The following is a 15,368-nucleotide window of genomic DNA, read 5'->3' on the forward strand; positions in this document are numbered from 1 at the left end:
ATAGTAACTTACAGTCCAAGTGGTAGGAATCCAGGCTGAAAAGGTAATTTTTCAACAAGCTGACTGCTCCTGAGTAGTTCATCCCTTCTTTGCCAGGCATTCTGCTCCCATTGTTGGTAGTTTCCTCATTTCTGTTGCTGCTTGTGCCACGTTTTTATTTATATAACATTCGTTTCAAAAATACCAACATTCCACTCCTTTAGTTGACAACCAAATCAGCACCAAAATAAGAGGCAAACCTGTGCTGTCTGACCCCAAACAATGCCTTGTTCTCAGCAGCAGATTTCAGTTCTGCTACTGCAGTCTTTCATCTCTTCTTCCATTTTTAAGTCTCCACTTGCAGCTCACTGGGCTCCAGAGTTCTTTCTGCTTCCATAAATCAGGACATTAAAAGTGGAAGATGTAAGAAGAGATGTTGGTGAGTGGACTGCTGGGAAGAGTTAAGAGTCAAACCCATTAGAAAGCAGATTTTAAAGGACCAGGTTGGTGTTTGAACACAATGTGACTTTTTTTCAGGTTCTAGGAGGTCCCTGTGGTGAGCCTGGGTTTGGAGCACCCAATGTGCTGGAAGGTTGGTGGCTCTCCAGGTGCTGACTGGCCAGCCAGAGCCCCTCAGCAAGGTCCTACTGCAACTGTTTTCCTCTTGACAGAGTTAAAATTGGGAGCTTCCCACTGAATGTGGGTTGTTTTCTGCCTTAAAGCTTCTGAGAACCCTCCCAAGGGCTCACCCTTTCTCTCTTGGCCAATTTTAACCCAATATGTCTGCAATTTAGAAGAAACTGGTGACCAGAGAAACCTCACTTCTTTAGGAAGTGGACTAAAAATGAGAAAAAGCAGAAATATGGCTGCTTTTTTCCTTTTTTTTTTTGTGTGGATGCAGACTTACCTTAGACAAAAGGAAAGAAAAAATCATGGGGTAACCTGACATTAATTGTGGGCCAAGCTTTATAGCCTGGCTCTGCAGGTGCAGAAATATCAGTGAAAACAACAGAACTCATTACAGGAATAATCCTCTGCCTTCCTGAGGGAAGCTGCAATGAAAATACAAATGGTCATTAGCATCAGTCCTCTCTGTATATGACTGGGGGGTTTTTTTGGGTTTGTTTTTGGGGTTTTTTTGGACTGGGTTATATTTTCAGCTGTTATCTGTGAAAAGTTGTGGGTTGTTTGTTTTTTTTTTTTCATGAAAGATGTATAGATTTTTACTCAAGTGTGTTTTGGCAAGCAGCCCACAGTTGTATTTGAGTTGGAAGAGAAGCTGTTGGGTGCAATAGATTCTAATATAAATTGCTCCTTTTAGATAAAGAGATTAACTGGGTCACTGTGGCACAGCTGATATCTAAGCAAAACAAGCCACTCTTTTTATCTTTAATTTAATACATACCTGCTTCAGTGTGGTGGTAGTGATTGCTGCTGTAACGTTCACTATTCTGGCTTGGGGATTGACCAGGGATCCATATTTAGTCCACTTCACTTCTATTTCAAGTGAGACTGGTATTTGGCACGAGCTCTGAAATGTGTTATAAATTCTCTCATTGTACAGAAGCAGCCACATTAATTATTCATCTTAGTAAATTGGCAGAATGCCCTTAAAAAGCTTGCTCTGGGAGGTTACCAGAGCAACTACTCCATACCTACTGCCTGTTCCACCTGAGCAGAGCAGGACTTGGGCTCTTAATGACAGTGCTGAGCTGGTTCTTTTGAGTAGGAAAACTTATTTCAGTAAGATTTCTGCTCGGGGAGAGCAGAAAATCCTTAACTCTGCCAGGGCAGACTTTTGAAGCCTACAGTCTTAAATAGTTTTAGGTGAACTGTCAAGTTTCTGTTTACAGAACTCATTCACTGTTGAATTGGAAAAGTGTGCAAGAAACCAACAGAGAAGCTGCTCGTGGAGGGGGTGCTGTCATTCAGCTCGTGCCAAGTGAGGAAAAGGGTTAGTACAGAAGGGGTTAATAATAAATATAATAAATTTAGTGCTTGGATCACTCAAGTCACTGTTTCTGTGCTTTAAAAGATTTTTGCCATCTTGCTTTAACCTGGATATCAGAGCACCAAGGAGAAATTGCAACTTTACCACTTGTGCTTCATCCCACCTGAAGAGTAAGACTCTAACCTGTGCCTAGAACTCATGTGCTGTCCTGATACATAATTAAGGTGCCTGGATAATCAGCTTGATTAAAAGTAAACCCTGTTTTCTGCAGAAAGAGTGCAACTCCTTTGTGAATACTCCAGGAGGATTTTCCCCCAGATTGTTTTTGCTTTTTCTTTTACCCCCACAGGTCAGAGAAACTTAAGCTGATGCTGCAGGACAGGTAGAGATCTCAGAAGAGGGGACAGTCAGAGTGAAAGGGGTGGTGGTAGTGGTGTAACTTTCACCTGGTCAGCAGTGTGGAGGTGAGTTATTACTGGCACCCAGTCAAACACATCCTGGGCTTGAGAATTTCCAAACGATGCCACGTACTCAGGAAAGTTTTGTCCCTTCAGTAAATCCAGGAGGGTCTGAGACAAGGGCTGGCATTTCATAGCTGCAGTAATTCTTCCAGAAAACAAAACAAACAAACAAACAAAAGATGAATGAAAGCAAAATCCATGGGTTTGGAACAGTAATAATCTCTCCTTGCACTCATGTACTGTTCAAGCCTTCTGGATACAGCTGCTAATGTACACAGGCTTTTCAAAAGGAAGGCCACTGTTAATTAAATTACTTTTTTATAATTAAATACTCCATTTCAGCTGTATAAATGTCACAGGACCTGAGGAGATCTCAATTTAAAAGCACAAAAATTTAAAACCAAAAAACAGGACACGTTCTCTTACCGTAATTTACAGCCTGATACCATGTTATAACCAAATAATATTGGGGTTCTGGCTCCCTGTGCTGCCAGACAGTCCTGGTTGGATGTGCTCTGCATGATGGTCAGTTGACTGTATCTGTCAGTACTCTGAATGATGCCAGAGGTAGGACACAGTTAAAGGGAAATTCAGTGCTTGATGTATATCACGAAGACAAAGAATCCTTAATCATAGCTTTAAAATGTATTTGAAAGTGCTATTATAGCAAAATATGTCTGCAAAAAAAAGCTGTAATAGCTCAAGACTCCTCTCACACTGTGCTGAAGCACTAGAAGGTACAAGGAAGGTCTCAATCTACCTCACTAGAAAGTCCCTGGAGATTGCAGTCAGGACTGAGTCATTTCTGCTTCTAAACCATTGCCTCAAAAGCAGAGTTTTGCTTTTATTTAAGAACAGAGATATATTGTAGGTGTTGATGTTAGAAAGGGTTTGTGAAGAGGGACTGGAACAAGTGCTGCAAAGAGAATTTTAACAAGGAAAGGATATCCTTGTGGCCTGAAGCCTGCTCTGAGAGGCAGCCCAACAACATAACCAGGACTGCCACTGAGAGGAACTGGTGTTGTATTCACCTGCAATGCAAGCACAGTATTAGTTCTCCTGTACTGAAATGATTGGAAAAGACTGAAATATTTCATTTATTTCAGTATTATTAACTGCCTTGCACAAGGTGACAGTAGTAAGGCTGCCCTGTAAGGTTACAACAGTTGTCTAACACTGGTGCAGGCTTTGCTTTCAGCACATATGGTTAGACATGACTCTTAAATATGAAAAACAGTCTTTAAAGACCTGTTAAAGTCTTCTAAAATGCTGCCTCATCCGTGTATCCAGGGCAAGTTACACTTTACCTTGCTCCTAACAATTGTTTCGAGGCAAGTTTAATAAGTTTTGTAATTAAATGTCTTTCAGCAAGTCATCCATAGCATCTCAGCAGTTACCTGAGTGAAGCTGATTTCAAAGCTCTGCTGTATTGAAAGTGCTGCTTTGTTGATTGCCCCCAAGACAAAAGAAGCAGCTGCTGCTATTATTTCTCCTGTGTCTGTGTAGGTAATGTGATAGCTCACCTGAAAATGAAGCATTTTAGATATCAATTAGAACACATGAGTATGAAATGAGATAAAAAAGGAATTTAAAACTATGTAAGAACTTCTTCTTGCTCAAGAAACTCAGCTATGTGGTAGAGATACTATAACCTCAGCTGGGGAAAGGGCCCAGAAAAGAGGAGGAACTGGAGCAGGTGGCTGGTGTTCTTACAATAACTGCATGAAAAGCACAAGAGCTGTCTCTATATCCAGGGTAGCAGATGTTTTTACAGACAGTGATGCTTAGGGGCTGATCCCTCCAGCTGCTGATCTGGCTTTCTGCTACAAATTAAGATTGTTGGAAATACTGTCTCTTTATTCTAGCTTGTCACTCATCTCCTGTCTGCAAAAGGAGAGAGTTTTAAGAGAAAGAAAAAAAAAAAAGCTGTGGTCTGATCTGACAAAAATGTGACATTCACAAAGTAGCTGTGTTGGCAGATTTAAATATAGAGGACATGATTGTTACCAAACCAGGCCACTGGGTCTCACAAATGGATCTGGGGCTGGAGCCTCTTAAAAACCAGCTACTTGATAAACATCTCCTAAGCATTCTTTGAAATGAAAAGAGGGGATGATTTGCACTCTGTATTCCTCAGGCTCTGGGCCTGAACTCATCTTCTACCAAGCATAATGTAGGTTCTAAACTCATCTTATTGTTGTGTCAGTAACAATAGAAAAGGATTTCATCCTCTGTCTTATGTTGCATTTAGTCATTATTTTGTTGCAAAACACCCTTATGTTCCAAACTCACTTGTTTTCTCCTGCCACATTGCTCTGGAGATGCCAAGATAGAAACTGTGCAAGGCCTCACATCTTTCTGAATCAGAAATTATTTGCTGCACACATGCTTTCCATCAACTGTGAGGAGGACAAGAAGTGTCACACCTACCCCAAGAACTAGATTTATGCACAGCTCATCCAAAGTCACAGGGAGCCTGAGGACATCACTCCCATTAAGTAAAGTCTTCGTGCCACTCAGGGACTGGACAACAATGGACTGGACAGTGATATTGACCTGAAAAACAAATTCATTTTCTGAATATTGTGTATAATTATTTTTGGCTTTTTCTGTGTTGTTATATTTGTGACTTTTCAGGGTTCTTTCCCATAGAGACAGGAGTCAATAATCCTCTGAACAATTGCAGTTACATGTATTGCTGAAGTTCAACAAAAGGTTCTATTTTTGGGTTGGTTTTTTTTTTAGGTAACTAGAAAGGACAACTTAAAAAGAGAGAGTTTTATGATGGGAATGCATCAGGCTTTTGTTTGCAGGTAACATATTATCTTGTTGCTAAGCACCAGTACCAAATGTTAGAATTTTTTAATTGAATCATTAAGGATAAAATCCCAGTTCTGATCAAGTTTTAGTGTACTAAACTAAAGTGAAAACCTCACAGAGAAAGACTCTTTCCCCCAGCTGTTCCAAATAAGTTAGGAGGATACTCACCACCTGACTTGATTTGGGCACCTGCAGGAGAATAAAAGAACAAATTCAAACAGTAGCAAAGGTGTGAGCAATTAGGAGTAGCATTAAGTAAAGCAGTTGAGGCTTAATTGCTTTGCCTATTGAATTCACCATCATTACATTAATTTTTACACGGTGGAAGTGATTGGATATCCATTCCAGTGTGAAATCAACTGGTATTCTTTGTGGCTAGCAGGCAAAAAAATACCACAGTCCAAGCCTCTTCTGCATCTGGCAGTAAATGGAAAACTTGTCTTGATAGAAAACTGATGGAAGTCACTTTCCCAGGAAATACACAGCACACTCAGTAAGGAGCAGATGAACCTCGTGTTGCCCTCGGGTACATTATTTGCAATTTAGAGCTAAGAAACACTGAAAAAGTTTGCTTGGATCTGAGTTAGTGACCATTCTTGTGCATCATATCGTTTGACCTAGGGAGGGCGTCAGGGGACGTTGTTCCCACTGCAGAGCTGAGCAAAACCATTTGTCACAGCTCACAAAGCACCAGTTGAGGAATTCTGCCAAGCTGTTCCTGCCTGAAGAAATGAAGAGCTTTTGGTGTCCTGTTTGGATGATAATGAGTCCACTTGCACAGTCTCTAAACAAAGAATTTAGAGGCAAGGATCCCTCTTGGGATTCAGCAGGTGAATAATGAACAATTTCCACCAAATTTTCATGGTGATAGACCAAGGCTGTCAATCAGACCTGCCAAAACCTCACAGAGAGCACCATTTCATCAAAAGTTTTTCCTTTTCTGCCTTCCTGGTGTGCCTTTGATTCACATCTTTGGGAAGGGACCAAAAATTGGACTCTGATCATGAAGCAAGTTGTGCAGGATTCTGTCAGGATACAGAGCCCAGTCTGCTCATCTAAGGTGACAGCAGAGACCACCTTCCTAGGAGCTGGGGATAAAGTCACATCTTTATATCAACATCTTGAGGGACAGCTCAGCCACCAGAATCAGCTCTATGAATCAAAGTGCTTGTAAAGTTTAAATTCCTCCTTTAGAGAAGCTGCCTCTTTCTGAGCAGGGAATGATCACATCTCCTAATATTCTTTTTATCTCTGACCAGAGTATGAAGCATCACCATGTTATAAGTATCTTGGTCAAAGGTTCCAAGTATGGGCTCCCCATGATGGGGTTTTCTGAAGGACCTGCTATCCCACTCCTCTCACCTGGGGCTCCCAGGAAACCTTCCTGGGTTGTTTTGCCATTTCTTTTGCAGGCAGCTCCACCTGGTGGCACTGGAAGGATTCCCTGCCCTGCCCTGTCACCCCTCTATCCCCAACACCAGTTTTCTACTGTCCCAAACCATCCCTAGCATCTCTTCAGCCTTCTCCAGTTCTTGGCATCTGCTCCTTCCTGGATGTCCAATGGACTGTGAACAGAACTCTGAGCTCTCCTAAGCTGGGCAGGAGCAAGCAGCAGGTGGGTAACATCTTCTCTACTGTTCTAGCAAGGAAGGGAAATTCATCTTTTAATTCATTCAGCTGCTCAGAGCCTGTCCTGAGGTGTGCTTTTCCTTTCTGGTTCTGCAGCCACCAAGAGCTCTAACTTTGGGTGCACATGAAAACACTCAGAGCCCTCTGTGGTAGAGGTTTCTTCACCTCTCCTACAGCAGGATGATCAAAAGGTGACATTTGGGAGCAATTTGCTGATTTCAGTGATCAGGAGAATGATCCCACCTGGGAGAATGTGAACTCCTCAGTGGGCTTTCCCCTTCCCTTGATAGCTCTGGGATCAGTGAGGAGACTGGAAGGGATTTTAAGCAGCATGGAGTACTAATTAAATTAATTTAAATAATTACATAAATTGATAAAATGTTAAGAGTGGAGAGCAAGCTGTTTGCTAATGACCACCAGCTTCTGGAAGGAGCTATCAGAGTAAGGTATCATGTATTTCAGTTTTGATTTTGCATGCATGATTTCTTTGTCTTCCTTAGTGTCTGTTAAGGGCTCTTATTTACAAAAAAAGGTGTCATTCTCTAGCTCAGAAAGGAATGGAAAAGTAAGCTTAGTTTAGGAATATAACCACAGGCTGGGTTTAGGAGTAAACTTTGTACAAACTTTGCCCAGTGGGGTAAAAGGTTGGGCTCCTTGAGGAGGAAAAGGAAAGCTCAGCATGCACGTGCAATACCTTGTGAATAAAAACTGAGGCTGAGAAGAAAGATGTATACAGAGAGGATTAAAGGTTCTGCTTTTAGTACAAGGGTTTAGCAACTCTTAAAAAAAAAACAACAAACCATAACCATTTCTTAGAATTACAGACTCTGGGAAAAGGCTTCTTGGAAAAGCTTGAACAGGCACAAAAAGCATAAAAATGCTGCCACTGCAGTAAGCACCAGCTCAGTGACACAAGCTTCCCTCTTCAAAACCATTATTTTTGTTGCCTAAGCAGAGAACAGCCACTGCCTCTGTTACCAAAGCCTGAAATCAAAGCATTTCTAAAGGCTTTCTGCATAAAAGTCTCTTCCACAGGGAGATTTTTCTTTCCCCAGCTCACAATATAAAAATCCACTTCAAACACTGTATCCTTTAGTAAATCCTTTAGTAAACAGAAGTTACTTAATTCTGAACAGACAGAAAGCTGTGTGGTATCAATGTTTCAAATCAGACTTACTGCTAAAATGCTGGAGTTGATATAGAAGAGCATGCTGACTGCTTCAACACTGCCACAGTTTTCCACTCTCACTGCCCTAGTGCACTTTGTAGCCTGGTTTACTAAAAACCCTGAAAAAGAGGCACAAAGTACTACTGAAGGAAACAAAAAAATACTGATGAAAAGCAGAAATAATAATAATAAAAAGACCCTCAGGTCCCTCAGCAAAAGTAAAGGTTAATACATTTTTTTGTTGATGTTTTATGTGAGCTATAAATACAGATTCTCAAAATGCTAGGAAACAAAACTTCTTAACACTAGAGGCTTTTAATAATAGCAAGATTGATCAGTTTGTGTTTGAAATAACATAAAATGTGTTTCTTTCACAAAAGACCTCAGTTTTCCTATGGTAATATCATGATTGTTATGATGATGGAACTTAACAGCAAGAGTGGGGTTGGGAAAATGCCAGTGTGGGGGTTTTGGTTTTAGATTGGCTTTTTTTCCCCTCCTCCCCTTCTGCCAATTGTCAAGAAACTGTGTGAAAGGCTAAAATTCAGAGCTCAAGCCTGACTTGAGTTGCAGTCAGGCTGTGAAAAGAAGTTCATGGTACCAAAGGGACATCTTAAAAAGGTTGCCCAGTTAGGTCTTGCTTTGTGTCCTCCCCTCTTCCCTCATGGTGTCACACTTGTACTATTATATTAAAACAATTATGCCAAATAGGATGGTTTATTGTTGGATAAACATCTCATTAGCAAGACTCTCAAGGGTTTACATATCTTTAATTTAGACAATTTATGTCTGAAAAAAAAAAACAACCAACAAAGAAAGAGAAGCTATTTGAAAAAGATTTGTCATGAAGCTTTATCTGAATTTACATTTGAGTGTGTGCCAATTTATTGGCTGATTAAGCTCAAGTCAGACCAAACCCCTCTAAAGCAAACAAACTGGAATTCTAGTGTAGTTTCCTACCTGCAGGATTTGCATCTGAGCACCAAGAGGAGACAACAGGACTGGGCAGTCTTAGAAATGCATCCACTGTCTGGATAGGAACACCATACTGCCAAATAAAACAACTTAATTAAACATTTGGGGGTGTTTCCTTCCATGGAAAGTTTTAGAGCATTTGTATTAACAAACCTGATTAAAAGAAGTAATTATTTCCACTATATCTGTCAACACTGTATACTTCTTTGTGTATCAGTTCTGAAGCCACTGCTAACAGCTTTGCTTAGCATAGCAAAAAAGCTGCTTATTTTTCAAAGATCTTAAAACTTTAGCTCAATTTAAGTAAGCTAACACAAAACACTATGCTTATTTTTACCTTTTGTTACTTAAAGACCAAAATGGTTTTGTCTTTATCAGAAGAACTGCATTTTTAAACAAGCAGAAGCAAAGAAGGCTTGTTCATTCTTTTATGGAATCATCTCACACTAATTGAATCATAATTATTTACCTCATATCTGTAAGTTTCATTAGCATCAGGGTTTTGAGACTCTGTGTCTATACTCCAGCTGTCAGGCTCAGCACTGAAAGTAGCACCTCCAAACTCCTTAAGCAACTGATCAAAATTCTCAGCAGTAGGAATTTCAGGGGGACTGAAGTAGAGTGCTTGTTTATCTGTGAAAACATTTTAAAGAAGTAGGTAAGTTTTAGGATAAAAGCTACCAAGACAGTATTTGGTAACAGCTTTTCCCTCTGGAGTTGTTAAAAATGTCTTTTCTCAACAGAAAAGACTAAAAGACTTGAGTGTGAGATGTTTTAACTCCAGAATTTCACACATGAAAGGATTACAACATAAGGACTGCATACAGAATAACCAGTTTTGTGACAGGTCTAGTTCATTCCTGCCTGTTTCTTGTACCTAAGGAGCTTATTAAAAAATAACCCCCCAATGCTTAATATTGGCAACAACTCTGCTTACAGTTTGCAGCATGAATGCAGAAAACACTGGGGTTGACTAGGTCAGTTAGTGTAAATATCCTTTCTGGTGGATTTGCTTCAACATCAAGGGAATACACAGCAGCTTTCTGAGTACACAGGCGGCTGTCACCTCTGCAAACAAAAATAATAAAAGCAGTGAACCACTGGAAGCTAATTCTGACCCTACTTTAAAGTTGCTGCTGAGGCAGCATCCAAAAAACCACAAAATTACTCTTTTTAACACCATTTGTACAGCTACTGTGCCTCCTTAGGAGGCCTGCAGTGTTTTATCTGTCTAGCAGAGGAAACTGAGCAGCAAAATGAGGAAAGGTAAGAGAGAGAAGAAGGGGAAGAGCTTGACTAAATAATATTAGAGTTAAATGACAAGTTTGGCTGTGACCTTCATGGTGTGAGGCACCACAAATGCAGGGCTCACCACAGGCTGTGCACAGCTCCCTTTTATTTATACAACTGAAGTGGGAAGAATGACCTTTATAACTGAGGAACTGATGGCATGGAGGCCAGGAAAAAAAGACAGATTCCTGAATATTGGCAGAATATTCCCTTGGGGGAATAGCAGGAAAAAGTCCTACTCGAGATGCACATAAAAGAAATGGCAGAGTGAGAAACAAGGAGGTTCAAGAACTCTCCCAATCTAGGAAAAAATAATTTGTAATGTGCCATGGGCTCATCAGCAACAGCCAGAACTGCAGCACACAGAGTGTGCCAGTTCCTACCCTGTGACTCCTGGTGTGTCCTACATGCCAGAAATACAAGATGATGATCTCTGTGAAACTGGGGCTGAGGCAGAGTTAAAGCAGCCAAGGACAGATACTTGAAGAAGTGAGGTGATTTTGAGAGGTGACTTTTTAAGGACAGGGTTGAACTTTTCCATGAGGGGAACCATTGGTTCATAGGATCCCACTTTTTAAGGACAAGGTTAAACTTTTCCATGAGGGGAACCATTAGTTCCTAAGATCCCACCACCAATCACTTTTTTCTGCTGTTTCAGAGACAACCCAGCCTTTTACTTGTGATCAGCCAAACCCTTTCAGTAGCTAACACAATTATGCAAATAATTATGTAAATAAGCCTAGATGTAAATAATGAGACCCACGATAATTGCAGTCATTGAAAATCCCATGGATTTCATGCAAAATGAACACTTTTGGGGATAGAAGCACAACTTCATTATATGCATTTCTAGCTGACAAAGACAGAACAGTCACCTGAGACAATTGAACTGCCACTCAGTAAGGTGTTGATTAGACCTTTCTGATATCTATAAATAGCTATAAATGGGGAGCTGGAGGCATTGTGTGCCAGAACAATAAGAAAGCACAGTCTGGGGTGACTGCTAATTCAAATTTCAAACCACCAAGAATAAGCCCCCGTGCTCAGATTGCCATAATTCATGCAGAAGGTGGGTTGAAAAGCTGTACTTAGTGTTCTGAGAAGTCACCAAGAGATTTTAATTTGTTTTTACATTACAATTTTGAAGTGAGCTTTCTTAACTCCTTTCTGTGGAGGTGAGATGGGGGGAAGGTGTTTTCAGATAAACTGTAAACAGCAGAGCAGCAATGACTGGAACCACTTTGTTGATATGAGGTTGCATTTTACTGTTTGCATTGTGGCAGACTGGCCTTGAGGCAGCAGGTTGAGACACTGACTTGTAAAACTAGGATCAGAAAGATGCTCATTCTCCTTTACTAAGCCCTAAACTGATCAAGTTTCTAGCTGAAACTGTAAACCCTAATTGAAAGAGGTTACTGATAAATTGCTTATAACCTGCAGAGGTGGCCAGGTGGTCCCATGGTATCAGCTTTCTTAACTTCCAGACACTGCATTATACTAATGCAAGTCTAAAAATGCATTATTCTTCCCCCAACAGAAGGCATCACCCCTTAAATGCCCAAAGACAGTGAAAGAGGAGACAGGGAAGAAGTGTGAGTTCAGAAAAAGGGGAGTAAGAGAAGGAGAAACTGGGTTGGGACCAGAAGTTGACAGGTGTAGAGCAGGAAAAACTGCTGAAAGGGCAGGGAGGGGTTGGGATGGTGGGGAGGAGAAACAGGTGAGGAGATGCTAAGAAAAGACAGGGACTTCACAGATGCATGCAGCACATAAAGCAGGATTTTGTGTTTTATGCAGCTCTTTATTCTCTTACGTGACAACAGGAACTGAACAGGTAGTGAAGAGGCTGAAATCAGCTGCACTGCAGTCAGGGTCACAGCAGCAATTGACATCACACTGTGCCACCAACAGGTCACAGACACACAGCTTGGCAACTGCAGGAGAGATTTGAATAAAAATGAGAATTAGAACTTGACACCTTACAGCATCTTCCCCCAGGCTTTCATTTTTCACCTTGCCTTGTTTTTGGCAGTGGTCAAAAGTTTATATCCGTGTAGATATTATTTATTTTTAACACAACAAAACCAAGGGCATGCTGAAATCTGATGGTGTGTTCCTTGTGACATCAAAAAGGCAACTGGAGTCAATAGGGATTCTGAAGGTATAAAGAGACAGCCTTGCAGAAGGGATAGAAAAATAAAAGAGGTACAAACAAGGTATTTTTATCTGCATGTTTCAGCTTATTGGGGGAAAAAGAAAAAAAATTAAACATTTTGATAGAGCAGTGAGATGTTTATGAGTACTGAGCATGTGCCAGTATTGTAATATATTTATTTTCCTGATGTGGTAGCATAACCATAGCTGACTTTGAAATTGTTTTTTTGGGGTTTTTTGTCTTTAGATACTGTGAAATAACAGTAATACTACAGCAAGCAGTTGTTAGCAATACTCCACTTGGGAACTTCTTAAAACATTCTTAGGTTTTCAAGACTGTAAATTCAAATAACAAATACTACTCTACAAGAGTTTGAGAGCCCTGGTTTATAATCAGTCTAAAGAATCACACAGAATATAAAATGAAGACCAAGACTGTAGGCAAGGCATTCAAACACTTGTTTATGTAAGTAGTGCTTCTTTTATTTCCACTTGACCATTGCTCATTTCTCTGCAGCTCCCTGGATGCTCTCTGAGCATCTGAACAGTATTTGGGTATTTTCTGCAATTTGTGAAGTTCTGACTGCTCTGATAGCAGAGCTTAGCAGTGGGATCCTCAGCTCACCTTCTAAATAAGAGAAGTTTAAATATAAGGGGCTAGACTGCAAGGTTGTGTCTTGGAGATTGGGGATCTTTTTTCCCCCAGGAGGTAAATTCTGGGACACGTTTAATTTGGGAAATATTTTAGGGGAGCTGAACAAACAGCAACAACACTGGGAAAACAAGAAATCAAATGAAAGTAGAGCTGCCAGTGGGCAACAGCAGAGTCACAAAAAGATCTGACCTCTATTGCCAGAGAGACAGCCACAAAACTGGGGATGGATCGGGAATTTTAGGGGGAAAAACGAAACGTGTGGCCAGCTCGGTGTTGCGGGCAGAGCTTCGGGAGCCTCAGTACCCTTTGGGTGTGCAGGAGACCGCTCCTCCCTCAGCACCGACCCACCGGACCCTACGGCCCGGTACCGGCTGTGTGCGGCTTGCCGGGCCGCCCTGAGGAGGCTCCGAGCCGGGAAAGCCCCGGGTGGCTGCGAAGGGAACCGGAGGCGGTTTAAGAGCGCATGGGCTCCAGGAGCGGAGAGAGAGGCGGTGATCGGGGCTTCCCTCAGCCCGCTGGGTGCCCCGCAGACCCCGTCCCACCGGGCACCCACCGTCCGTGACCGGGGCGGGCGGGCGGGAAGCAGTGCGGGTGTCCGGCGGCACGGCGGGATCCACAGCGCTGTCCGCGGGCTCCACGCTCGGCTCTGCGGCCCGGAGCAGCGGGAGGATGAGGAGGAAAACCCCGATTATCAGCATCGACTCCATAGCAGACGCTCCCGAACCGCCCATAGAAACGGACCGGGAAGCGCAGGGCAGGACGGGACCGGGATCTGCGCGTCCCGCCCCTCCCCGGGCCTGACGGGAGAGGCGGGGGCTGCGGGGCTCCTGGGGAAGGAGGGCGGGCGCCATTTCCCGCCGTTTTTCGCCGTCGCTCGCTGCCTCAGGGCAGGGAGGCTCCGGCTGGAGATGGCTCCCGGTGAGGGGCTCGGGGATCCGTGTGGAAACAGCCCGGCTGAGGGCAACAGGAAAGGTTTAGCGACCCAAGTGTGGTTTGGGCAAAACTGGGAAGGCCTTACACAAAAAAATTAAAAGGGGGAATGGCTCCTTGTGAGCTATAAAAGCGTCTGCTTAGAATGGGTTTTGACACTTTTTCCAGGAATATGCTTAAGCTGTGATTAAAAGCGTTAATAGGTTTCTCCTGAAAATGCTACAGGTTCTTAATACTGTGTGTAGTAATTTATTAATCTTGTTGGTAATCTTGCACTATATATGGGTATTTTTATATTAATTTATTCTACAGAGTAACCAGAGCTCCTTGAGGTTATCTTACAAATGTTATCATCCAGGCTCTAGTTCCAAACAAGAAAAGCCTCTAAACTTCATGAAGTCCATCTTCTGCATTTACTTGACCAAAACCATTTTTTTCTACATTGGTTTGGCAAGTACCTCATTACAGAGTGTTTCGTATTTTCTGACCAGCTTCATTCGTGTTGTCTTGAAGATGATGGAAGCTTTAAGACCCCAAGAGGGTACCTTCTCTTTTACTCACAATCTACTTGACTACTTTCCTTGCCAGCCTCAGTGTTATGCCATCATGTAAATGAAGGATGTTGGCAATCTCCCAGCTTCCTGTACTGAGAACTGAAACAATTCCAAAGTGCATAAGCATCCTTGTCACTTCTTCACGCTCTCTCCTCTCTTGCACAAGGGACAATTATTGACAAAGGTGTTGATGAGTTTTGCAAGACAGGCTACAGTCTGCCTGACACAATATAGGGTTACCAAGGTAATTTGATGTTATCAAAGGACTGGTATCTCAGGATGGATTGGAAATAGCTACAGATGGAGTGGGAAAATCCCGGAGCCATTCTCCGCTTGGAGGGAACAGATTCTTCTACAGTTGTGACGACCTGAAGGTGAGAATCCAGTGTACTCCATTGTACCTCAGACCCTCGTGTGCCTCCACAGTACTCTGTCCTGGGTCTCCACTCTCCATTCCTTCTGTTAAAACCAGAATAACCTAAAAGTTACTGTATTTGCCTCCTTTCTTGGGGAAAACCAACTGATGTGTTTAGTCTCTTTGTTTCTTTGCTGATTCTGAGAATAGTTTGATGGAACTGAGAACATCAGTTCTTTTCAATAAGCACTTCTTTTCAATAAGGTCTCCTAAATGATCTTAAAACATATTGGGGGTTTTCTTTAGGCTTGAAGAATAAGAGTAACCTCCTGTACAGTTCCATTTTGAAAGGTGGCTGTAAAAATGGCATCACAGGACTCTTGCTTTTTGCTAAGTCTGTGCCAGGACTGGCTGCAGCCATACAGGAGAATATGTAATTGGAATTCTCCA

At 42.0% G+C, this 15,368-nt stretch overlaps 1 protein-coding gene across 4 annotated transcripts; it reads right to left on the reverse strand.

The window, feature by feature from the left end:
• Window positions 1–2: 2 nt before the first annotated feature.
• Window positions 3–13,869, reverse strand: TCTN1 (tectonic family member 1). Of its 4 annotated transcripts, XM_030460731.1 has the most exons (15): window positions 13,633–13,869; window positions 12,084–12,204; window positions 9,921–10,051; window positions 9,453–9,616; window positions 8,969–9,056; window positions 8,018–8,127; window positions 5,380–5,400; window positions 4,822–4,947; window positions 3,789–3,914; window positions 3,340–3,422; window positions 2,818–2,958; window positions 2,377–2,536; window positions 1,385–1,510; window positions 887–1,031; window positions 3–366 (listed from the first exon to the last, which is right to left on the reverse strand). In XM_030460731.1, the coding sequence occupies exons 1-14, from the start codon at window positions 13,808–13,810 to the stop codon at window positions 888–890; spliced, it is 1,719 nt and encodes a 572-aa protein (XP_030316591.1). In that variant the 5' UTR covers window positions 13,811–13,869; the 3' UTR covers window positions 3–366; window position 887. The 4 variants fall into 4 exon arrangements, with proteins under 4 accessions (XP_030316591.1, XP_030316590.1, XP_030316592.1 ...); XM_030460730.1 differs by lacking the exon at window positions 3–366 and having other exon boundaries at window positions 850–1,031; XM_030460732.1 differs by lacking the exons at window positions 3–366; window positions 5,380–5,400 and having other exon boundaries at window positions 850–1,031.
• Window positions 13,870–15,368: the final 1,499 nt, after the last annotated feature.

The sequence above is a fragment of the Calypte anna genome, chromosome 15 (genome assembly GCF_003957555.1).
Source record: "Calypte anna isolate BGI_N300 chromosome 15, bCalAnn1_v1.p, whole genome shotgun sequence".
Classification (NCBI taxonomy): domain Eukaryota; kingdom Metazoa; phylum Chordata; class Aves; order Apodiformes; family Trochilidae; genus Calypte; species Calypte anna.